The 24,183-nt window shown below is 40.4% G+C and overlaps 1 protein-coding gene across 1 annotated transcript in view; it reads right to left on the minus strand.

Moving 5' to 3' along the window:
* Positions 1-11,344, minus strand: part of CHN2 (chimerin 2) — a 159,134-nt gene extending 147,790 nt beyond the window's left edge. Inside the window, exon 1 of the mRNA XM_042888856.1 lies at positions 11,202-11,344. Coding sequence (XP_042744790.1) covers positions 11,202-11,250 — 49 coding nt within the window. The 5' untranslated portion in view covers positions 11,251-11,344. The remainder of the gene's footprint in view (positions 1-11,201) is intronic.
* Between the last annotated feature and the right edge of the window lie 12,839 nt (positions 11,345-24,183).

A 24,183-nucleotide genomic window follows, 5' to 3' on the forward strand; every position in this document is an offset into this window, starting at 1 on the left:
TTCTCTCTGAAAAGAGGGAGCAACCAGCTTTCAAGAACAAATCCAGTAGAAAGGCAAAAAGAAAAAACAGGAAGCTTTGTGTTACTTGACAAATTAGTATAATTAATGCTGTATTTCTACACCTTTCACACAGCTTCTTTCAAGTCTATGCTCTACATACCAAAGCTTAACAGAATACTGCTCAGCAATAGCTATTCTAGAATATTTCCATGTATGAACACTTTATTTCATTATTACTCTTAAGAACTTATGTTGAAATAATTTTAATGTGCAAATAAACCCATATATAAACACTACACATCTGTTGAATTTTGAGCTCCAGCAGAAATCACACAGTATGTGTAGATTTCTTAAGCTTCTTGTGCACAAAGCCTTACTATAACATCAATCATTAAAAACAATACCTTTAACCCTTTGTGGCTGCATGTACACTTTATTTTTTTTCTGAAGTTTATTTTAAAAAATCAATAGCACAAGGCAATTTAATGGGTTTGGGAAGAGATTTTGGTTTTTTCTTTTTTTCTTGGAGCTTATTGGATCAAGTAATCCATCACTTCCGAAAGGAAATACAGCAATTGCTTGGCAATGTGATGCAGCACTACCCAACAGCAGGCACAGAGAACGTCTTCCTTTTGTGTTGGTAACACTTTTTCGAACCACAGGAAAACAAATCACTCCAAGTGCAACACAGGAAGCCACCGTGGCTATCACACCAAGTTTTGCACTGATGGAAATGCAGCTCTCAGAGTTCAATACAAATCTTAGCTTTCCTGTTCTCAAAAGCACGTTGTATTACATATGCACCTATTGTTGCATAGGTCGCTTCCTCACTTTAAGGATCCTGTTGGTTCAGCCACAGAAAAAAAGGACAATACCATTGCGTGATGCTTTTGGATATGCCTTAGACCCCCTCTGCTTTGTGTGCTCCCTCAGAGACTCCCAAAATGGCCTGAACCCAATGGGCTAACACCACCTAAGGTTTGGTAACACACCATCAGTGCACCTGATGTTTCTTTCTCACGCATGCTGAGATGTATACTCATCTGATATCAAGATTCCAAGACTTCCATAATAAAATTCTATAGTTTCTATCTCTGTTCTGTGCCACGGTCTGGCATAACACTCCACTTTGTAAAGATAATCCAGAAATCTGTATTCTTGTCTCTACACAACCTAAATAAAAACATTCTGTTCTCTTGTCTGCATAATTTCATAAATTCTAACCAATCTGACATCTACTTACCTCAGTACTTCTCTAATCCATCAGTTTTATTTCTCAGGGACTTCTGTGTTTAGTGCTGTTGGCAGTGTCACAACGGAAGAGGAGAAAAAAGCATCCCTGTCCATCACTGAGTCCATAGCTTTAATTTGTCTCCAAGACCAAAGCACTCACTCAGGAGAACTGACGTTTCATCCATGGCAGCCACTCCTATTTAAGTCATCAGTCATTGTTACTGTCTAAACTTAAGCACAATTTTCAACACACGCGGATATATCAGACTCAAATTAGGATGGTCTAAGGAAGCTTAGAATTGAAATTTGTCTTCCTGTTTTGTTAAGACATCAAAGGTTCAATACTCTCTCTGTAAACAGTTTCATCAACACAGAACAACCTAACTGCATGCTTCAGATTGCAAAATAAAAGAAATACAGAGCTATCACAGCTTGATGCCAAAAGCTGTCCATCATCTTGGTTGCTTGGCAGGAGATCAGGAGTTATGGAGAGCATGCTCTTTCATGAAACAGGTACTTATACAAATTATGTATGATTTAAATCTTGTACCTAATCCTTAGAAATTCATCATCAGTGAAATGACATGTCCTACATATATGATGCAAATGCACCAAATATTAAATACATTACACACCAGCACTTGGAGGAGAGGAAATTTTCTATGAAGTCTATCATAATTTGCCCCATCATAACAGCAGATGCTGCTTTAATGGAAACGACATCAAAATACTCAGAGAAGCAACCACCCAGTTCTGCAAGCTGCTGATTTACTACCACAGTGCAGTGGGAACAGAAGGTACTAAGCAGCTTGAAGGGTCAGGACTGAATACCTTGCACTGATAAAGGGATTTTCATTTGGAAAACAAAATCTTTTACAAACAATTCAGCCTTATGACACTTCTATGTAATACTTCAAAAAAGAATCCTGGATTTTACACAACTTTTTATTGCAACATTCAGATTTTTTTATTTTTTATTTTTTTGTACAGCCCTAAATCTTGAAGTTTTATATGAAAAACTCTGCTCTAGCTCTTAAAAGTTCATTTATTATTAGTCTTAACACATGAATAAAAAATAATGAAATGTGATCATACTTCAGCTGGATCATAAATCCTGCTGGGTTGTATGCTCATAAAGCAAAGGAGAGGAAGTAGAAAGCCTTTCACTCCAAAGGAGAGTTTTAGATAAATCTGATTGTTTGACAATCTTTTGTGCACTACGTTAAGAATACTGAAAAGGCTGCAGAAAAAAGTTACTTTTTTCCCTGATATACTCTGAGCTGCCAAGGCAGAAAGAGATGAATGCTCCTTGTGCCATTAAATATATGCTGTTCTAAACAGCACATTGTTAATAAGATTTTCCCATCAGATTTCTTTGCAACATAGTTGTGGATTTATTTTAAACACAAAACACGAGATGTCAGAATACCGTATCTCAACCTCCAAACTTCTGCTATCTATTCGAAGCTCTTGGCCGTGGCAAGCATGACCTAGAAGTCACAGCACACTGACTCAGCAGTAACTCTAACTGCTCTATAGGTAAAAACAGCAACAGCACATCAGATGGGTAAATTATCTCCCACAGTGACTATCAATGGATAACTAAAGAAAAAGGATACAGTAGCTATATAGTGATATACCTCATCGGGGCAGTTTCCCGGCCTTCATACAGCTCAGCAACAGTAGACAGAGGTGATACTATTGTGTTTAGCAGCACCAGATGGATTGCCTGTGAATTCATCTAAACATCCTGAAGGCCCAGATCAGCCACCAGCATATCTAATTGTTGTGTGTCAGAGAGTTTCACGGTTTGTATATGCCTTTAAGCTAAGCAGTACCTATTGCTGAACTCCTAGCTAATAGCTGGGACATTTACAATTGACCTATACATGCACATACATAATATGTAGAAACTACCTATCCCACATTCTACCTGAGATTACATTCAGCAATCCTCATGACCCACCCTGTGTATCTTTTCCCAAGGTGAAGCAGGACCAGCCACCCCAAGAGGCAGGGTTAAATACATCTCATGCACTGAGGCAGCATTTGAGCCTTCACAACCTGATTCCTTGGAAAAACTGAAAGTGGAGGGTTTGCCTGAGCTGCTCAGGATCCCCTCATCTTCTCATTGCTTTGGAGCACACTGCTCTAGTTTACTGGGGAATTAAAGTGGATTCAGTAACTGCTTTACAGAGTAGAAAAACATTATGGCAAAGATTCCATGTCTTTTGATGGAAAACTTAAGGAGCTGTTGGACGTCTTTTGCTTTTGATCATGCATAAGCACTCCAGCACATTGTTGGCACAGAACCATGATACTGTAAGAACTTCTGCCTGCCTTTGCGATGGCCCTTCCCAGTACGCACATATATGGTGTGCTTTTCATTTTTCTTTCTTGCCACAAAATGAAACCAAATACTTAACCAATTGATCTGCCATGATAAGACAAATTTTTAGTAATTAAACATCGGCTCAGCAAGCCAAATCTCATTTACAAACTAAATTCTCCAACTCTAGCATTCAATTTTCTTCTTTGATGAAATAAAAAAGTATGAAATCACAAACAGAGTTCATAGCACTTTTTTTTTTTTTTTTTTTTTTTTTAAACCAAGAGCAACGTTTAAACAGTCGTCAGGAAGGTAAAAAGGAAGGAGAAGAACAGCACGTAAGCATGTAGAAAGAAATTCAGAAATGTGACTTGGCACTGGGTCACAACAGGAGACATGTGATTCACTGATGACATGAAAAGGCCCACCTCGCACCTTCCAGACTGTCAGAAACAATATTCTAACTGAGACACCTCGTCTCAGGAGAAATGGACTGCCTGATGAAGATATCCTCAGAACAGATGTCTTATTTACTAAACTAATTGTTTTATGATGACCTTGATCAATAACTACAGAAGCAAAGCATGGGACACTCATGCAATCGTCTGCATTTTAAAAGCCCTTTAACCTGTTCCTACCTCAACAAATGCATGAGACCACACTGCCAAGTTTCAACATTCACTGGCAAGCTTCAAAGCCCATCAACGTTACAAGGGCATTATTGCAGCGTCTGTTTCCTTGTACCAGGACTACGCTCATCCCCAGCCCTGGGATTTGGACTATTGCTGAGTAAAACAGGGTGATGATGAAATTACTATTGCTGAATCGTGCATGATTCATAGTTTGTAACAACTGCCTTCAAATATAAAATTCAAATTTACATTCTCCTAATCAAAGGTCAGAAAAAGACAGCAAGAATGGGTTATTAGGCATAGTTGCTAAAAGTATACATTTACACTAGCTACTGTGCATAATTCTTAGACAAACTGTGACTACACCTGTGAAGAATGTGATACACAGGAATACTGATTTATTTCCTCTTGCATAAATCCTGGTACATTTCCCTGCAATGAAAGCTCCTTCATGCAATATTAATGTGCCATTCCTTAACATACGCTTCTCCAAATATTTAATCTCCCAAGTATCTCTTCCTTTTGTGGGAGAGAAGAGCAAGTGACAACAGACTGGTCCTCAGCATGAGAACACCTTGTGCCAGCACTCAGTGAGGCAAATGCTGCCATTGCTGCTCTTTAGCCAAAGGTATGCCCCCGTTGTATATAAAAAGTGACACAAAAAACCACCACATTTCTTTGTCTAAAACAGTAGGTTAAAAAGCCCACCTATGCACCATAATAGACAAACGATTATAATTTGAAAATTGCTTTGTAAAACACGATGGGCACAGACACAGAGGAGGATTGTACACAATGTCAAATTTTCTTTCCTATTGCTGCTCAGCATTTGGCATACCTAAGCCTTCGTAAAACCATCAAACAGAAGGCAAGAAATAGTCAATTGAATGGGTATCCAAAAAGGTCACCATAATGACAGCATGGAAAACTGTTCCCTTGATCTTGCACATATGCCTCTAAGATGAGCAGATCTGTAAGAAAAATAAGAATTCTGCTTCATTGCATGTAGATATAACGCTGAAGTGGAGAGACCTGTTTCCAGTACGTTTTATTCTTAGCAATCACAGCCTATGCATTCAGTAGCTAACTGTTGGATCAATCATTACATGAGGATAGGGTACTTTGCCATTTTTCCCTTTTGAATTTTCATTACTTTTAATAAGAATGAAGAGTTCTTTATAATCACCAAATACAAAAGACTTCAGCTTTAATTTAGAGCAAGAACACCCTGGCTTGAAGAAGCTCCATATAAGGAACAGGAAAAAGAAAAAAAAAACAACCATCCTCTTATTGCCCTTTAGAAAATCAAAAGTAGCACCTTATCGGCAGAATGGCAGCATGACTTAAATGGCTTTCATGTACCATTTTTACTATGCTATTTCTATTAGATCATTGAGAATAAACATCTGTTTTCATTTACTAATCTTTTTCCCAATTAGAATCTCTCTGAATCTGTGTACAATAGTAATTTCATTTCTTCTCACTTGCAAGCATCTTAATTAAAATCAGCTTATGTTGACTTTCATTTTTACAATATATCTGCCTATTTCACATCATAGCACCTTCGTGACCCCCAGAGAGTCATAAGCCTTTAATATTTTATTTTGACCTTGTTAAGTTACTGGAACCATCAAAGATTTTTCTTCTTCCCTCACTGAGCCATTTTTTATCATCAAAATGCGCAGTATGTGTGAAAATACATAGCTGAGAACTATGCTGCCTTTAAACAACATATCTCTGTTCATTTATGAGAAAGCAATTTGTTGCTTTTCAAGTTATAGCAAGAATGAGTTTTCAAACCATAAAATTCATTATTAATTTAGGATGACCAGTTAAATGGTACATAAATGTCTCTTTTTCCATGAGCTTCAGGACAGAAAACTATTGCTTTCTCTTTTCAATTAAAAACAAAACAAAAAAACATCAAAGAATGCTGATTTTAAAAGAATTTATAACAGTCATCTTCTACCTCTGAGTTTACAAAAACAGGAGGTTTGTAGGAAGAAGCAGTATCTTATTAGAGCAGCTAATTAGAAGACACAGCCAAAAAATAAAAATCTCCAGACAAGATATGTAAACCCACCTCAGGCCTGCAGCAGAAAATTTGCCAGTGTGTGTTCAATTTGTTTCAACTCCACCATTTAGCCTAATGATAGAAGTGCACACAGCACGTGAAGAAGCTTTGGCTCAGATGGGAATGGAAAAGTGCACAGGATCCCTTCAGCCTTCACAGCTTCTCTAATGCCTACAGACTTATCTTTGGAGCTTGGAGAAACTGTGAGCACATCTTTTTACATTGGCGTTATAAAGGCAAAGGTTTTGGCACAATCTGAGTCCTGATAGCAGAGAAAACCTGATGGCATGCTGCCCTTCAGCACACTTTACACTTACCTTCAGGGTGGATGCCAGCACGCCCCTTACCTGATAGACGCCCAAATTTTCTCAGCCTCCTGCCCATTACCAGGAAGCAGAAAGCTTTTTAAGCAGAGCTCTTTTTTAGGAGGGCTCAAAGTCTTGAAGGCAGTTGGGATTCAAAAAATGTGTAAATGTGGCACCTGGGTACATGGCTTAGCAGGCATGGTGGTCATGGGTTGACTGCTGGACTAGATGATGTTAGTGGCCTTTGCCAACTTCCATGGACCAGCCACTGTGTTAGCTTTATGTGGCACAACTGTGCAGAGGCTAAGACTTCTGATGTCTACAAACACAGCTGCATGGAGCCTGGCTGGGAAGCGTGCTGATTGTTTGGGTTTTTTTTTGCTCCTCAGAAAAGCAGAGAGACACAATTGCAAAGGTGTCTTCAAGCAAGACTGAATTTAAATTCAGAAAGTGGAGCTTGAAGTTTGTCAGTCACAAACAATCAGTATTTGGCTGCTGGGTAGAGGAAGCTGGGGTCAGCTGATGATGATGTGGGAGAAGTAAATGGTTTGACATTAAAAGATGAAAAAATTCCAAAATAATTTAAAAAAATTAAAAATCTAAAAGTTCAGAATGAATAAGTGTCTGTACTACGACAGGAAGCAGAAGGGAATAGGTCTATCTTAAGGAAAAAGCAGCGTGAAGAAAAGCACAGAAACACATACAGTCAACTAGAGAATAGAAAACAAGAAAAGATGCCACTTGTGGCTGAATCAGCACTTCATCTGGGAAGAAGAACAAAATTTAGGAGCTTGCAAGGCATAAAGCTAACAGATCGCCTGGGTATTCACTATATAAGAGATTATGGGAAAGTTAAATGGAATTCCCAGAGGGAGTAATTATAATTTCAGCACTTCATTTGCTCTGCAGATTTACTCAAGATCCAAAGAAGAAAATTTAACTGCTTAGCAGATCCACCTTCCTCCCTCTGCATAGTACAGTCTTTTATCTCTCAGCCACATTGAAACATAACTGTTTACAGTCAACGAGTAGCTTATGTTCTGCCTCCAAAAGCAGAGCGTTATGTGTAGAAATGCAGCACAAATGTCCCTGCTCACTACTGTGGATTTTGCTGCCCTTAAGTGCAAGCTTAGAGAAGAAAATCTGTCAGACTCAGGTCACATGGGGCCCATGACAGGAACCTGGCACCGCCAAACCTGTGGTTAGCATCCTCACAGTAGGATCCTCACAGTGCTGCTGGAACCAGCACTACAGACACCCAACTCAAGAAAGGACAGGGTTTTGAGCTGTGAAAGCAAAGGAGCAACGGACTGTTAAGAACTAACCCTTGCACTAGCGTTAGTTTATACCTCATAGCTCTCCATATGCATCAGCTCCCTATCTGTGCAGTTACAATGAGTCACCCTGCCGTGCCACTGTGCAAACTGCTCCAGGACAGAATTAACTTCTGGTCATGCACAGGCACAAGTTGAAGTGAAGGCTATAATTCCCACTTGCACCTTTGCAGATTGTAAGAGGGTTGGCAAAATATCTACACCCCCTGAAATCCTTGGACAGCTTTCTCATGTGAAATATTTTTGAATTGTTTAGTATTGGACTTGTTTAACATCCTCACTGACATGAATAGGCAAGAATCAAAACAGAATTGCTATGAGGCAAATGGTCACTTGCAGGAACAAATTCTCAAGGCTTCAGAAGTATCATTAATGAACTTACTTCTTTTCCCCTCCCTGGCCTTAGTGTGACTACTTTGTTCCTACAGCTGTGCTCACCAGTACGATATATATGTGACTAAGGAAGGAGAACTGTCTGTATTTTAAGAAAGGCAAGTAAGAGACAGGAATTTTCATTCACTTATTTAAAGGGGTGACTTCTTCCATCTGCCATTCAAACACTAATTTCTCCTATTATCACTCAGTCAATAATCCCTTTACTCCTTAGAAGACAGATTCTGGCTAACCCTCGCCTTTCCATACATATCGTACAGGCCAACCAAAATTCTGATCTGAGCAGAGAGAACCTGAAAACACTCAGCACCACGCTGCATTTAGATGACTGGAATCTAGCTGTCAACCAACTCAATGTGTATCTGTGCACTTCCCCCAGCTACCACCACCACAAATTCCCTAAAGAAATTACAGAAAACTCCTTAAGTATAACATCATAGTGCTTAACACTAACCACATATTTGGGTATTACAGAAACTTCTCTCTGGACATCTGTTGTTACCTCAAAAACAGAGTAGATCCTGACAATGGTTTCAAATTTGAATTATACACTCTCAAGAACAGTTCTGTTTCTTCTCAGAATGCTTGTAAATGAACACATCTTCAAAAAACAAACAAACAACAACAACAAACACGTTTTCCTGAAGCTAAAAGTTCATTTACAAATAGGATACTTCACGTAAACACAAAATCATCAAGGTTGGAACAGACCACTAAGATCACCAAGTCCAACCAGCCATGCATTGCCACCATGCCTGCTAAGCACGTACCTCAGTGCCACTTCTATCCCTGAACATCTCCAGGGATGGTGACTCTAAGCCGTCCATAGATTACTGCAAAACCTGGAGGTATTATATGAACAATGCTTAAATTTGGCTTCAGAAGTTCTGAGCAAGATGGACAATTGCTTCTAGAGATGGACAAATGATCCAGCAGCACAATATGCAGCTTGACAAGTCAGTGGTGGAATGGACTCCTGTAGCTTGCTACTCTGCTATCAGCCATGAACTTTACTTCTACTAGTAAAATGTTGTATGATACTATAATCTTCCCTTTTATGCTGAGTAGAAATAATTATGTCATTTTGAAGTCTTCATACTGCTAAATTAAATATACACATAAATTCTAGCAAATTAAATTTAAAAGCAAGACTGTTTGGTTAGATTATGTAAAAAAGTATGCTCTAAGACTTGCTGAGTTCTGAGAACTGAAACCGCAGACAGACAAAATACAGCTGCACACATTCAGATATGGTGCATTTGCTAATATTGGAAACTTCAGCATGCTGCAGCAAATTCAACTTCTGATTAGTATGTGCATAGAAAAAAAAACCAACACACTGTAGAAAACAAAAAGCACTTCAAGGTTGTAAAGTATGAAAGTGAAAGACACCCTGTTGTTTTATGAAGCACTTGACAATATTTATTACTTTTATCACTGTGGCATCTAACAGCCCCAAGTGTGGGCCAAGACCTTGCAAAAAATACAGAAAAGCTTGACCACAAAATGCTGAAGGCTGCAGCACAGTTCTGGCAAGCACCAGCTTAGCTTTCAACAGCATGCACCCAAAGCCCAGAGCTCAGCTCCTAGGCTGGATGTTAAATTTGAAACAGGAGTCACTGAAGGACACCTGGAGTCAAACATATCAAATGAAAACCAAAGATGTGCCTGAATTCCCACTGCTCTCTGCAGTTCAGGCATTTGAACTGCAAGGATTCAGCATGGGAGATGGATCCCAGAGACTACAGCCAAAGAGAATCACAGTGGTGATGGGTCAATGGTTGGACCAGATGATCTTAGTGGTCCAACCTTAATGATTCTGTGATTCAGGAGTGTGCACTGAGCACTGTTCTCATGGGCTGGAATGGAACATAGGGAAGACCTACATTCATGGAGCAAGGAAGTGCATGGGAACATGATTCTTAACAGGTAGGTTGTTGCGTTGGATTGACTCTTTCTTGTTTTCATTCCGGTCCTGCGACTCTTGCATCACGAACATGAACACAACACAATTTCTCATGCTACTTCTTTTAGGTGCTTGCTTTCTAGTTAAGGCAATCAGGGCTTGCAGTGTTTGTGTTCTCTATTAAAAGGGTTGGAATAAATACTAGTTTTAAGCAGCCAGTTCTTTCTTTGGATCTGGCAGTAAGTGGCGCATCCTGGAACAGTGACACATGCAGTAAGTTGTGTAAGCCATACAGCATCTTCAAAAGAAATAGTCGTTTACTGCCTGTTACATATATATGTTTCTTTTCTGTGGTTGTATTGATAGTCAAAGGAGCTCGTCGGCTTTTCACAGCACATATTGCTGCTCTTAAAAAGAGCTCTTACAAATTCTCAGTCTGGCACCTCCAATAAAACACTGAGTCACAAGTCCTTTGAACCCCAAAGTTGTTCATCCTTCTATTTACTTCCTCAGCCCGGTATGCGCCAGGATACCACTCTGCCAATTTCGTTGGTCTACTATCACTGAAGTATTAAAATAACCCAACGAGAGAAGAAACAGACTACAGTACTATTTTATCACCGCTTTCAGTTTCGGGCTGCCTCGCTCACGAACACAACTTTTCTGTTTTCCCTCAGCTCCGCAGCCCCGGGGGTAGGAGAGCACGGGTCGCACTGGGAGCAGCGGCCGCTAACGCGGTGCCGGTGGGAGCCGCGGGGCTCACCCCGTGCCCGCCCGGGGGAGGCTGCTCCCGCTGCAGGAGCTCTGCAAGGGGCTCTTCCGCCCCGCACAAAGGCAGTGCGGGGAGGAGGCGAGCCCGACCCCCTCGAGAGGGGCACCGAGCCTGGGAGTAAGGCTTAAGGGGAACCGCGTCGGGCTGTCGGGACGGGGGCACCGCGGACAGGTAGCCCTCCGCTAAAAATGGAGGGAAGGGAGAAATTCTGGGAGAAACTTACCGGAGGAAACCGACGAGCCGGACAGACTGGAGTTGCTGGATGCTGCCATGGTCTCTTTTCCTCACCCCTTTAGCTGCGAGCCCCGCGTCGGCTCCCGCTGCTGTCCGGCTGCTGCCAGCCCATGGCCAAGTGCCGGAGCCGCGCAGCTCCCAGCCGCCGCCGCAGCCCGCGCTCGGTTTCCTCGTGCGCCTACAGGGAGCGGGGCTCCGATACCGCAGAGCTGCCGGCCGCGCCGCGGGGCTGGGCAAAGCCGTTCGGCGGGTGGGGAAGGGGCCGCGGCGCTCCCGGCGCCTCTCTCCGCCGGGGAAGCTGGGCTTACCTTGCGGCGGGGACGGGAGAGCCGCCCTGCCCGCGCCTTCCCTCTCCTCCTCCCTTCCCTTCCCGTCCCTTCCCCGCCTCCTGGCGGGCAGCGCTGACAGCCCGGCGGGGGCACCGCCGCCGCTCCCCCCGCGCACACAAAGGAGGCGGCGGAGCTGCCGGCCCCCGGGGCGGCGGGCGGGGGTCGAACCGCCCCGGCGGCCCCACCGAGTCCCTTCCCAGCACCGGGCTGGAGGAGAGAGCTGCTCCTGCCATGTGCCGCTGCCCAGAGCCTGTTGAGCTCCCCAGCCCTGCGTCCCCGGCTGCGGGGCTGCGCACCTGGGGCAGGGCTTGCATCAGCCCTTTGTCTGCCTCTTTCCTCTGCTGGTTCCTTGCTGCTTCTCTACTCCATCTAGCACCTCTTACCCTCACTTTTCTTCCCTTTTTATCTTTTCCATCCCCTCTTTTTTCCCCCTCCTCTCTTTTTTTTTTTTTTTTGTTTGTCCACTTTATTTCTTTTCCTGCCCACCTGGCTTTCTTTTTCTTAGAAGAGAAACCTATACCATTCTGCTCCCACGTTCTCCCTCTCCAGCGGTGCCTGCCAGGCCTGCTGCGTGGCCTGGGCTGCTGCCCTGCAGCTTCTTAACGTGCAGCTGCAAAAGAGGGAGAGCCAAGAAAGCATCAGCTTAAAGCTCCTCTCAGTTGGCTGCTGGATATAGCTCCTCACAGCACTTTACAGACAGCCAAAGCTTCAATCTCATCTTATTAAATGAGGGTGAGAAGGCAGCAGGAAGGTGGTCAGCTGTCATGTGACTGTCAAAAGCCGGGCAGCATGGCAAGCCTTGCTGGCATGGGATCTGTAAGAAGGCTGTAACCCATTTGCCTTCATGGTGATTTATGAAAGCCTTCCACGTTTCATAACATAGAGGCTATAAAATAAAGTTACTTCGGGACAAGCGGCAAATCGCATTAAAGTTTCTCCTGGGAGCTGAGCCCTACCCACCCAATCCGCACAGCTTTCCAAAAGATCGCGCAAACTGCGTGCCCTCTCTGTAACTTGCGCCCAGCTGCTCCCCATCCTCCCCGAAACAAAACGCAGCCCGGTCTCTCCGCACCCTCCGCCGGGTCCCGCTTCACCCCGGGAAAAAAAAGTGTCGGTGCGCCCTCTAGCGGCCGGCGCGGCGCTATTGCTCGCCATCCCCGGAGTGCGGCGGGCAGCAGCGCGGGGCTCGCTTTGCCAGGCTTTCTGTTTTAAGGGTAGGTCACTTCGTACGAGGAGCAGCAACCTCCGCAATCGGCTTCAGAGCTGACTCTCATTAATCTGTAAATTACTACTTTACCTGCATAAAACTACTACAGGCATGTCACTGCTTTTTGATCTTCAGCCAATTGTTTTCTGTTGTGTTTTTTAAAGATTAAATGATGAGAATGAAATGAGAAGGATAGAAAGTTCTTTTATCTTCTGGATTAGGTCATAAAAGTAAGCTGATGCCTGAAGTGTATCAAAATAATGTAGTATACCATGTAATATGGCAACTATAAAATACAGAACTGGGGCTGTTTAGTCTGGAGAAGAGGAGGCTAAGGGTAGACCTTAATGCTCTCTTCCAATATCTGAGAGGTAAATACAAGAGCAGTGTTGGTCTCTTCTCACTGGTGACAGGACAAGGGGAAATGGCCTCACGTTACACGAGGATAGGTTGGCAATCAGGAAAAAACTTCTTTCCAGAAAGGGTTGTTAAGCCCTGGAACAGGCTCCCCAGGGAGGTGGTTGAGTCACCATCCCTGGATGTGCTTAAAAACTGTTTGAATATGGTGCTGAGGGATATGATTTAGCAGAGGGTTGTTAGGGTAGTGCGGTTGTGTTGTAGTTAGACTTGATGATGTTTAAGGTTTTTTCAACCTGAGCAATTCTATGATTCTATGAGATATCAAGTTCATAATAATAGGTTATTCACTCACAGAGTACATCATGTTTTGTAGATGCATTCACTTTCTTCCCACATAATTGTTTTTCTTCTCCTCCAATTACATCTTTCTAATATTTGTCCCTTTAAAGTCTGTCATGTCTTTTTCTCTCCCTAATCTTGCCCTCATGTCCATCCAGCAACAGTCAGAAAACTGTGTCATATGAAATACATGAAATATAGTGGTGTTAACGAAACAGAACCATAGAATCACAAAATCACATAGGCATTTGAATTGGACTAGATGGCCTGTAAGGCTCCCTTCCAACTCCTCTGCAATGAACAGAGACACCTAGAGCCTGATCAGGCCATATCCAATCTAAATTGCTTCTGATTTTGTTTGAAACCAAATCTCCTTGAAAGAGAACACCTTGGGGAAAACAAACAAACAAACAAAAAAACCAAAAAAACAAAAAAAACAACCAACCATCCAGAAGGTGCTACCTAACCTGTTAACTGGAGCGAAGCAGCAAAGTAGATAACAAAGCCACTCAACCAGTAAAATATTGGTTTCGGCTAAATGTTACAAAAATAAATCTACCTGCATATTTCTTCAAAACCACATTCCATTTTTTACCATCTAGATGTGTAGCCCTGAAGAGTTTGCTCCCTGTGAAGGTTCTGATGATAAATACCAGTCGACTGTTCCTGGCAATAGTAAATAGCAAATATCAGTGGAATATTTATGCTCCTGGTTTTGATCATTCACACTAGAAATCTGATTCTAGATAATGTTGCCATTCTTGCAGGGAAAGAAACCAAACATTTTACCTACCTATTCACTTAAAATAGATTTTGATACTCTGGATTAATTACAATGATAAATACTAGGCCAGAAATATTTGCTAAATCTAAGAAAGACTTCATCTTTTTTGCTGAGAAAATATTTTCATAATTGGTTTTAAGCAATCTTTCCAGCCATAAGTCTGAATAAAGCAAGAGAATAATTTCTTCATAGAATGACTATTCCATGTGTTCCAGTAACTGTAGGTGAAGTATTTTTTGTCTAAAGTCATTGAGTATGGAAGTGTCTGGTCATGAATTTGAATACCCCTGAAGAATAGACTAATGTTGATGTCTTTGTGACGATAGAAAGTTAAGTAACTTCAATTTCCACAACATTTAAAGTTAAGTTAATAAAGTTAAGCGAAATGTCTTGTAGATCAAAACAAATTTTCGTATTTCAAGGCAGTTTAGCCTTTTCCTTGGCAGTAGCAAAAAACATGAATATTGTACAATTAACAAATGTAGTGTTAGAATAGCATGGTTAGGATAGTATTTTAGAGGTTTGATACTTAAAAGATTATCACAGTGGAAACAGACAATAAGAAAATAAAATACCCACCTATATCCTAGGCCCACAGTAGAAAACTCCAGAAGAAGGGATCTCCAGAAAGAGGTCCTTCCTAGGGGCAGTCAGCCCTTAAATGGGGTCTAGGAGAGGTGCAGCCAGGCTCCACCCCTTGCGGTCACGCAGCTGAATCGCCTTCACCTGCGCTCCCATGGCTGACTCAGTGGTCAATCAGAGGCTCAGGCCGTGACTCAACAGTTCCCACACAAATATTTATGCAATTAGGGGGAAATTACTAGATCAAAAGGAAAGCATGTTTGAAAGAAACAGAAGTATCCTTGTTATGTACAAAAGTGTAAAGTGAAGATAGGGCAGTTAGGTGCTAGTTCTATTTTGAAGAAATTGTGAACAGATTCTAATTTGTTCAGAGGTTGGCTTTAACCATTGCTAGTAATGTAAGTACTCAGATAACAAGAATTAAATTGTAAATTTACAGATACTCTATTAAATGTAAGCTATTCTCAGGCTTACCACACCTGTAGCCTTCATATAAATCTAATGCAAATCTCTGGCTTTATGTTCCTAGTGGAACTAGTGATACTGCCTGCTGGAGTATCTTCACTTTCTAGAGAAGTACCATCTTCCCAAAGTTTTGGGTAACTCTCCCTATGCTGGATCTTAGAAAGATGGTCAAAGTCAGTATGGACAATGCCCTTGACATTAGCAGTGACTTGCAAAGGGAAAGTCTGTATGCTTTATATTGTATACATGTTTTAGTGAAGAGATTAGGGAGTTTGTCAGAAAAGATTTACCAAATTGGTTCTCAAACTCTGCCTAAATTCCAAAGAAGTAACTACCTGCTTCAGCTAGCACCATAACATTTGAAATGACATAAAACTTACTGTGGAAGAGGCCACGGTATTCCAAAATTTAATAAGCATAGGAAGCCCAAAGTAATAGTTGTAGATTAGAGAAACCCTGAAGTATTACAGCTGCTTCCAAAGAAATGTGTAAGAATATCTGAAAAGTTTTTTCAGACTGCCAGTGCATTAGGTTATTTCTATACCTTTCTTGTATTACTGACTGCCATACTTCTGCATGGTAGGGTTCCTGTACAAGCTTGAATTTATGCACATTTTGTTCTCAAGTAACTGAAAATGAGTACCATGTATTTACAGCAAGGAGCACAAGACCTATTGAATCCAGCAAACAGCTAAGTTATATATTTGAAAAGAATCATAGTATGGTCCTAAACCTATAAACAAGGAGGTGCATGCATAACTTTATTTTCATATTAACTATGATGAAGTGTGATATTTGAGTAACATTCTAGGCGTGAGCCGGATAAGGACCTATGCTTAGAGATCTATCAGTGCAAACCATTGTGAATTTGACAGCTGAAGATACGTCTGTACTTCCTTCATCTTATGGAGTGGCCTCAGAGGTGGCCCTGATTCCTCAGAGAACTGGTGCAGACTGGTTTGTGTCCTGATCTCAAAATGAAGGCTGTGCAGTCTGGCCAGTCACCTACTGCTCAGTCATTAGTATCACAGCTAACTCACTGTAAGACTTTGTGAGGCTGAGATGGCAGATCCTAGCTGATAAATAGGTTTTTATATTTCTGTGAGGTAAAAGCAAACAGAAAATTACTCTTTCCACAAAGAACAGGATGAAAACCTAGAAATAATGAAGGACAGTGGTCAGACCTGTGCTGCTTTCCTTCCAGACTCCCTTTTTTTCTCCTTTTAACTGAATTGCTTATTGCATATCTAAGTATTCACATGTATTTAACACCCTGGCTTCTTCTTATTCAACTTCAATCGAAGTAGGCACTTCCACTGCAGAAACAAAGACCTCTTCTTAGAACTTCCTTCATTTTACTGACTTGATAGAGTCCTGCTTTAGCTGTAGAAAAAGAGAGCTGAAACACAAGTATAGACCAAAAATAAAATTATTAGCTAGATCACTAGATGGGGCCTGTAGTGACATGAAGTTCTGCATCAGCCTTTCTTGCTTAGTCTGAAAGACATTTGTTTGTAACAAGCATTTATATTGCAATCTTCCGCCTGTTGGTATTTCCCTCAGTGTTCTGACAGAATCTGGCCTGGAATCAGTGCACCTTGGGTCTCTTTAGCCATTGATTCCTTCCCATCCAATACTAACACACGAGATTCCTGTTGACTCCTGGCAGACAAGTCTCTATAGACGACTACAGTACCTTCCTTACAGCCCTTCCAGCTTTACAATTGTGGCATCATGCATAATCCACTGCATCCAATGGCTGGGTTATTATTAGGGAGCAGCAAGGATTTACTTGGCTTGAAGCACTTTTGCAATGTGACAGGAGTTCAAAATCTGGTTATTGATTTTGTTTCAAGATGAAAACTGGCATTTATTATTTCAGTGTGAGTGTAGATAGGTTGGCAAGAGATGTTGGCTTTTAATTATGTAAATTAGAAGAAAGTAAATATGTTTGGCCTACTGCTTGGGTTGTGTAATAGGTACAGAAATATAAATGTTTTGCATAAGACAGCAAGACATTTGATACAAAGATTTAGTATTGTTAAAGATCTAAAATGCTAATCTTTCTTTTGATGTTTATTTTTCCTAGCTGGAATGTAAGGAAATGCATTATTCATTCTTTGGTGCTAAAGGGAAAGACCTTTATAAGAAATATATAATCCATATACTTTCCACAGAACTTAGAAATCTTATTCAATATAAGCAAGAGCCATAATCAGAAACATAAACCAAAATATCAGTAAATAGCAGATGCACGCTGCGTTTTGGTATGAATAAATTATGTGAGTCATGATGGCTGCAACAGCAGGTGGTTGTGTAGTTCAAGACTCTCTGTGACTTCTCACTTTTTTTTTCAATACTCCAAAGACAAAGGTTTGTAACCTCTGAAATCTGGCATAGTTTTTATCTCCGTACCTTCAACGGACGAACAAACTTGAGACATCTATTGAAGTTTGTTAGCTCTGCCAAAAGACACGTAGCAAATAGGCTGATCATCACTTGTAATTTATGAATGTTCATCCTTTTTGTTCTTTCATCTTTCTTCCTGTCTCATGCATCCTATTTTAATTAAATCTCAGATTGGAAGTTCGCTGGGGCAGAGAACTTCCTTATTATGTTGTTTTCAAAGTTTTCAAAGAGCCCTAATCCATAATTGGAGGCTGATAGAGATTTTGAAATTACTAGAATCAACTACATACCTGCTTTTAGACCTGGCTGGGGAAAAAATAATGAACAGAAAAAAAAATTCTGGTGAAATATAACTTTAATGGGCTTTTCCTTTCTTAATAATAAGCAGCAACTTTCATATCCTTTGTCTCAGAGAACACAATTTAAAAGTCCAAACTAGTTGCAATACAATTCTTCTTTACAGAGTGATCAGTTCATTGTATTTTTGAACATGACGCTGTTGTGTTTAAATGCTTCCAGCAATTGAACCCATGGCTACTAAATATTTAAGTGGATACCTAATTTTTACAACATATTTCATGCAGTTTTAAAAAGTAACATATGTTACAGAAATTATACTTAAAAATCAGTCAGAGCTGAGACTGATTTTTTACTGAACCATAAACATTCCTAATTTTGGATTCGTCCAATGAAGACTTTTGTATTGGCCAAGTACCACATATATGGGGAAAGAGGAATTTTCTTTGTCTTTTGCAGCTTTCTTCATGTTTTTGAACAGAATGGATTGCATTATACTGTGAAGGCCATGTCTACATATGAGCTACTCTCAACCTCTTTTCTGTGATTACTGGAAACCTTATCACTGCAACAGAATTTAATGTAGGTGGAAAGGTGGAAAAAGAAGAACAGAAGCGATGTTGAAGACCATAACAACACTCAGCCAACTGGTCTGAATATTCTGAATCTCATGTTACTACATGCTAACCAACTCAACACTAAATATGAGTGTACTGCTACTGAGATTTTCCTACAGAATTGTTTCAAGTAGATCATACTTTAAAATAGATGTGCAATGCACGGCTTTTATTAATCTTTGTCCTTTCATCTAGACTGACAAATAAATTCTTTTTCCCATAGTTGAAAATTTCTTTTTTCTTGAACCTACAGTAAAGTCATCATGTTGAATTCACAGCTTCACAATTACCATGACAATGTAGTGATATCAAAGCACCAGCTTTATTCTTTCATTAAGATGGAAGAAAGAATGGGGCTCAGAGCAAAGCTGATTTAACTGTTCTGTCATTTTTTCCTTATGTGTGAATTGTATGCAAATCTAGAAGGGTTAAATTAATTAATTAGCTATTTCTAGCATTCTTTCTGCATTTCTTTATACTGGTAACTTTTGACTAGTGCATTTTTTTTTACAACAGTTCAGTGCAAAAATATATTACGATACTCAAAATTCATGAACAGTGATGGAGCTATATGATTTGTTATCTAAATGCATTGGGTTATGAGCCTGTAGAAGCTAAATGGGCAGCTGTCCAAAATAAATTTTATTTCAGCTGAAATACTGAAAACTGCATTCATCAGACTCTTGCAAAAACAAAGCTTTGATCACTTGTTTGTGGAAAGTAAATTAGTCAAAATATCTATTTAGAAATTATTTACTTCAGATGTTCATTAATTATTTATTTCACTCTTTCTCCTGTTTAACTGTGGTACAAAATTCTCTTAATTAGCTAAAAATATTTTAAATGATAGAGGGGCAGCTACTAGAGAATGTATCCCATATTAACTTGTCTTTGATTTAATAGATGTTTTCTGCCTATTTATTACAATTCTGTCTAAATGTAGATTTGTGTACTTTGCGATTTATTAATCCAAGCTGAGGTAGACACAAGCTTGGTTGTTTCACTTTTAAATATGCTCAGATTTCAATGTTCTGTATTATGTACATAAATAGAATCTTACACAATTTGGTTTTGCAGTTGCTAAGCTCTCTTTTGTCTGTTTGTTTGTTTTGCTTTGTTTATAGAATCAGAGGTCAAACGTAGGGATTTTGGATTTTTCATTGAACCAACATACCATTCAACTATATAATGCAATTTCCTAAAGGCTTACTGATATTAAGCATCCTAGATTCCAGACAAAGGCATTTTTCTTCTCTACAGTTTTACCTAAGAGATAAAATCAATACATGGCTCCACCTTTGTCCCTTAATGCTTGGAATGAAACCTTGCTTCAGTTGAAGACAGTAATAGTTTTTCTCACTGACTACAAAGAGCCTGGTGTTTCACCCTTCATTTCTCAGCTGGACACTGCTTTTTCCTTTAAGCTACCATGTATCATAAAAAGCGAAGATCTTTGGAAACTGTAATGTACCACAGTAAAAAATTGCAATGTTAAAAGGCAACGTCAATATATAATTTTATGTATTAGTGGGAGGAGAAAATAAACTAGGGGAGAAAAACATTCCTATTCTTGGAGAGCAGAGATTTGTTGTATTTATAAATGAAAATGCATCCTTATGAGTAATAAAAAAGCCCCAGACACTTGCTTCGTACCATTCCACCAGAGACAGCTGTCAAGTAAGTATGTTTACCAACAAATCTACTCTTACAATATCTCACTCACAAAGAAGGTTGAAAATGGGATTTTGAGCACTAGTGGTTTTGTAAGAGAGAGGCCAAAAGAAGTTCTATGTTTATTAGCTAATGATACACGATTCTGAGGAATCCCAGAGTTGAACTTAATTCTAAGATACAATAACATCATGAGGTATCTTGCTTATTTAATTTTTTTACTTTTTTTTCCAGGCATTTGTCTTCTGCCTGAGATCCTTTTCTGTAGTTCTAAGCATCCAGTCAGAAAGGTAAAGCAATTATATAAGCAATAATATGATTAAGTTCTTACAAAAAGTTAATGATAGAACTTTATAACCACTTCAGCACTTTATAACCAGATGTTGTCTAAGTTCCCAGGAAGAAAAGGCAAGCTTTGTCTTGCATTCATATCTGGGTTGTAATTATCTAGTATGCAGACACTAAAAAGTACAGATCTATCTCTATATATAGAGAGACATCAAGAATTAGGGGTGGGATCCTTGACAGTAGTCCTGCAGAGGACCTGAGGGTCCTGCTGGATGAAAAACTTAACGTGAGGCGGCAGTTTGTTCCTGCAGCTCAGAAAGCAAATGGGCTCCATCGGAAGAAGAGTGGCCAGCAGAGGCAGGGAGGTGATTGTTCCTCTCTGCTCTGCCCTAATGAGGCCCCATCTGGAGTACTGCGTCCAGGTTTGGGGCCCCCGGGACAAGACAGGGAGCTGTTGGAGAGGGTCCACAAGAGGGCCACAAAGGTGACCAGAGGGCTGGAGCACCTCCACTATGAATACAGGCTGACTGAGCTGGGCTTGTTCAGCCTGGAGAAGGGAAGGCTTTGGGGAGAGTTCATTGCATCCTTCAAGTACTTAAAAGGAGCTTATAATCAGGAGGGAGACCAGCCTTTTCCACAGCTGATAATGATAGAACAAGGGGGATAAAAATAAAAGAAGGGAGATTTAGATAAGATATTAGGAGGAAATTTTTTGTATGGAGAGTGTGGTGAGGCACTGGAAGAAATTGCTTAGAGAAGCTGTGGATACATTGGAGACCAGGCTGGGCAGAGCCCTGGGCAGCCTGATCAGATAGTTGGCAACACTGTTGACACCAAGCTGGAAGGAAGTGTCGATCTGCCTGAGAGTAGGAAATCCCTTCAGAGGGATGTAGACAGACAGGATTGCTTGGCTGAAGCCAGTGGGATAAAGTCCAGCAAGACCAAGTGCCGGGTGCAGCACTTTGGCCAAAACAACCCCGGGCAACACAACAGGCTTGGGGCAGAGCAGCTGGAAGATTGTATGGAAGAAATGGACCTGGGGATGCTGGTCAATGCTCAGCTGAACATGAGCCAGCAGTGTGCCCAGGTAGCCAAGAAGGCCAATGGCATCCTGGCATGTACCAGAAATAGCACTGCCAGCAGGATAAGGAAGTTGATTGTCCCTCTGTACTCAGCACTATTGAGGCTATACCTGAAGTACTGTGTTCAGTTTTGGGTCCCTCACTACAAGAAAAACATCGAAGCTCTGGAGAGCATCCAGAGAAGGTCAATGAGGCTGTGAAGGGTCTGGAGCACAAGTCTAATGGGGAACAGCTGAAGGAACTCGAATTGTTCATTCTGGAAAAGAGGGTGCTCAGGGAGACCTTATTGCCCTCTACAGCCACCTGAAAGGAGGTTGTGGCAAAATGGGAGTTGGCCTCTTCTCATGCCTAGCTAGTGATAGGACAAGAGGGAATGGCTTCAAGCTGCACAAGGGGAGCTTTAGGTTGGATATTAGGAAAAATTCCTTCTCTGAAAGAATGGTCAGGCCCTGAAACAGGCTGTTCAGGAAGGTGTCTGAATAACTATCCCTGGAAGTGTTCAAGAAACATTTAGGTGTGGTACTGAGGAACATGGTTTAGTGAGGAAATGGTGGTAGGTGGATGGTTGAACTAGATTATCTTGGAGATTTTTTCCAACCTTGGTGATTCTATGAATTAAGAGAAAATAGGGCACAAGGCAAATAAATTTTTTCACCAGCCATCCTTGGTCCTATCAGTTACCCCTGACAGCATGTTAAGCACTCAAATTCAAAAACCACATGAATTACATGAAATTTATCTTCTTTCATCCCTAATTGGGAACAGCAAGTGCGAAAAGCAGCAGAATTTCAGTCATTCCATGCCGCAGACAAGGCTGATGGGAAGGAGGCAATGACTGGGAAGGATATGTTTGCATGAACATGTGAGAAACCACCCATATCCACATCTGTGTGTGTGTTTATGTACTGCTGCTCTCAATCACATAGCCTTGGGAAAGCCAAAAACCTTTCATAACTGGCTGGATATGAAGCCACTTTTCTCTCTCCGCTGGTATAGAAGAAATAATTTCTGTGGTCATTAGGAAGCTGCAGATAATTTTCTTAAGACATTTTGCCACTTCTGGGGGGCCTATTTTCTTCTCCATAGGCTGTTTAATTCTTATTAATATCAATGGGGGTTATGCACACATGTGGAGAACAAATTAGATTCTTCATTGTTTCCTTCTGATAAAATTAAATGTTCTTTCCACATGTTAAAATTAGCTCACATACTGTTGTTCTCATGGCTTTGAAAGTAGAGAACATTAGTCATTAAATGACTCTTAAATTATTTTGTCTCTTATTGAAAGACCTTGCTCTACTTCCAGAGTCTGAAACTAGTTGTCAAAAGCTTCAGTCATAGCTTGAGTAGATGGCTCAGCATCAGTTTTTGTGTGTTTTTATGACTATTGATTTCATGCTTAGGCTGGAGGGAAAACCTTTTTGCCAAGTGCATTATAGAGACTAGATCTGAGTGGCAGTTGCTTCATACTAATCCAGTCAATTTTTTCTCAGTCAGTTCTTATTTCCTTTTTTTCATATTTACAAGCATGGGAAGATGAATGCTTCTGTCACAATCTGTATCAGAACTGTCTTAACTCATTTTCCTCTGTTGCCTGTAAGTAAAAAAATATGAAATAAATTTTCACTGACAAGACTGTGCTGCACTTTAATACCATCATTAGATAAGGAATCATTACTGTGCATGATTTGGTACATGCAGAATGCTGAGATGAATTTTATACTCTTTGAAATGTTTTTTGTAGGACAAATGCTTATAATTACAGCAGATCTATTAATATTTATCATTGACACTGCATCAAAGAAATAGCAACAGAGATTATTCTGTGGACCTTTTGACATTTTTAGAATATGGAATGCTGAACATTAACATTCAATAAGTGCAATTCCCTGAAGGATGGTGGCATAAAACAAATTGGGCTACTTAGGAACTGCGCTCCCTGTGGATCACACAGTAGCAGAGAATGACTAAGCATTACAGCTTCCTGGAACACAACTGGAGATGCAGTTGCCATTGCAAATGGAAGAGGAACATTGTGTTGGTAACATCTGCTTACCTGTTCTGGAAATTGTTCAAGATGAGTGAATGCCTACATTATGAGAAACTGGGGGATACTAAAATATTAGAAAAGCTTTAGATATGATCTTGGGAAATACTTTGATAGAAGTCTATGGGGTAAAATCTGAGTGAATCCATTTTTAAACTACAGCTAATAAAAATGAAGAAAACAGAAAAACCTGTACCTAGGTAATAGATTGAGTCAAGAAATGGGAGTCAGTGAAGTCACCTGACCCACTAATCAAGTCAGTATTTTCAGAGAAAAATTGATAATATAATGATTGGAGAAAATCTATTATCACGGCAATAAACTAATCTATCAAAATTCAGAATCAGCATCTTTTTAGTTTAATTTATTTTAGTCTTATTAGCATGAAAAGTAGCTTTTCACTGCAATTCATAAGCTATTTAAAATTTTATTTTTTCAAAACTACAGTTAGCTATCACAAGTTGTAGGATTATTTTTCTTGTTCTATTCTGACT

Source organism: Lagopus leucura, unplaced genomic scaffold (genome assembly GCF_019238085.1).
Source record: "Lagopus leucura isolate 7727_CA_CO unplaced genomic scaffold, USGS_WTPT01 Super-Scaffold_100157, whole genome shotgun sequence".
Lineage (NCBI taxonomy): Eukaryota > Metazoa > Chordata > Aves > Galliformes > Phasianidae > Lagopus > Lagopus leucura.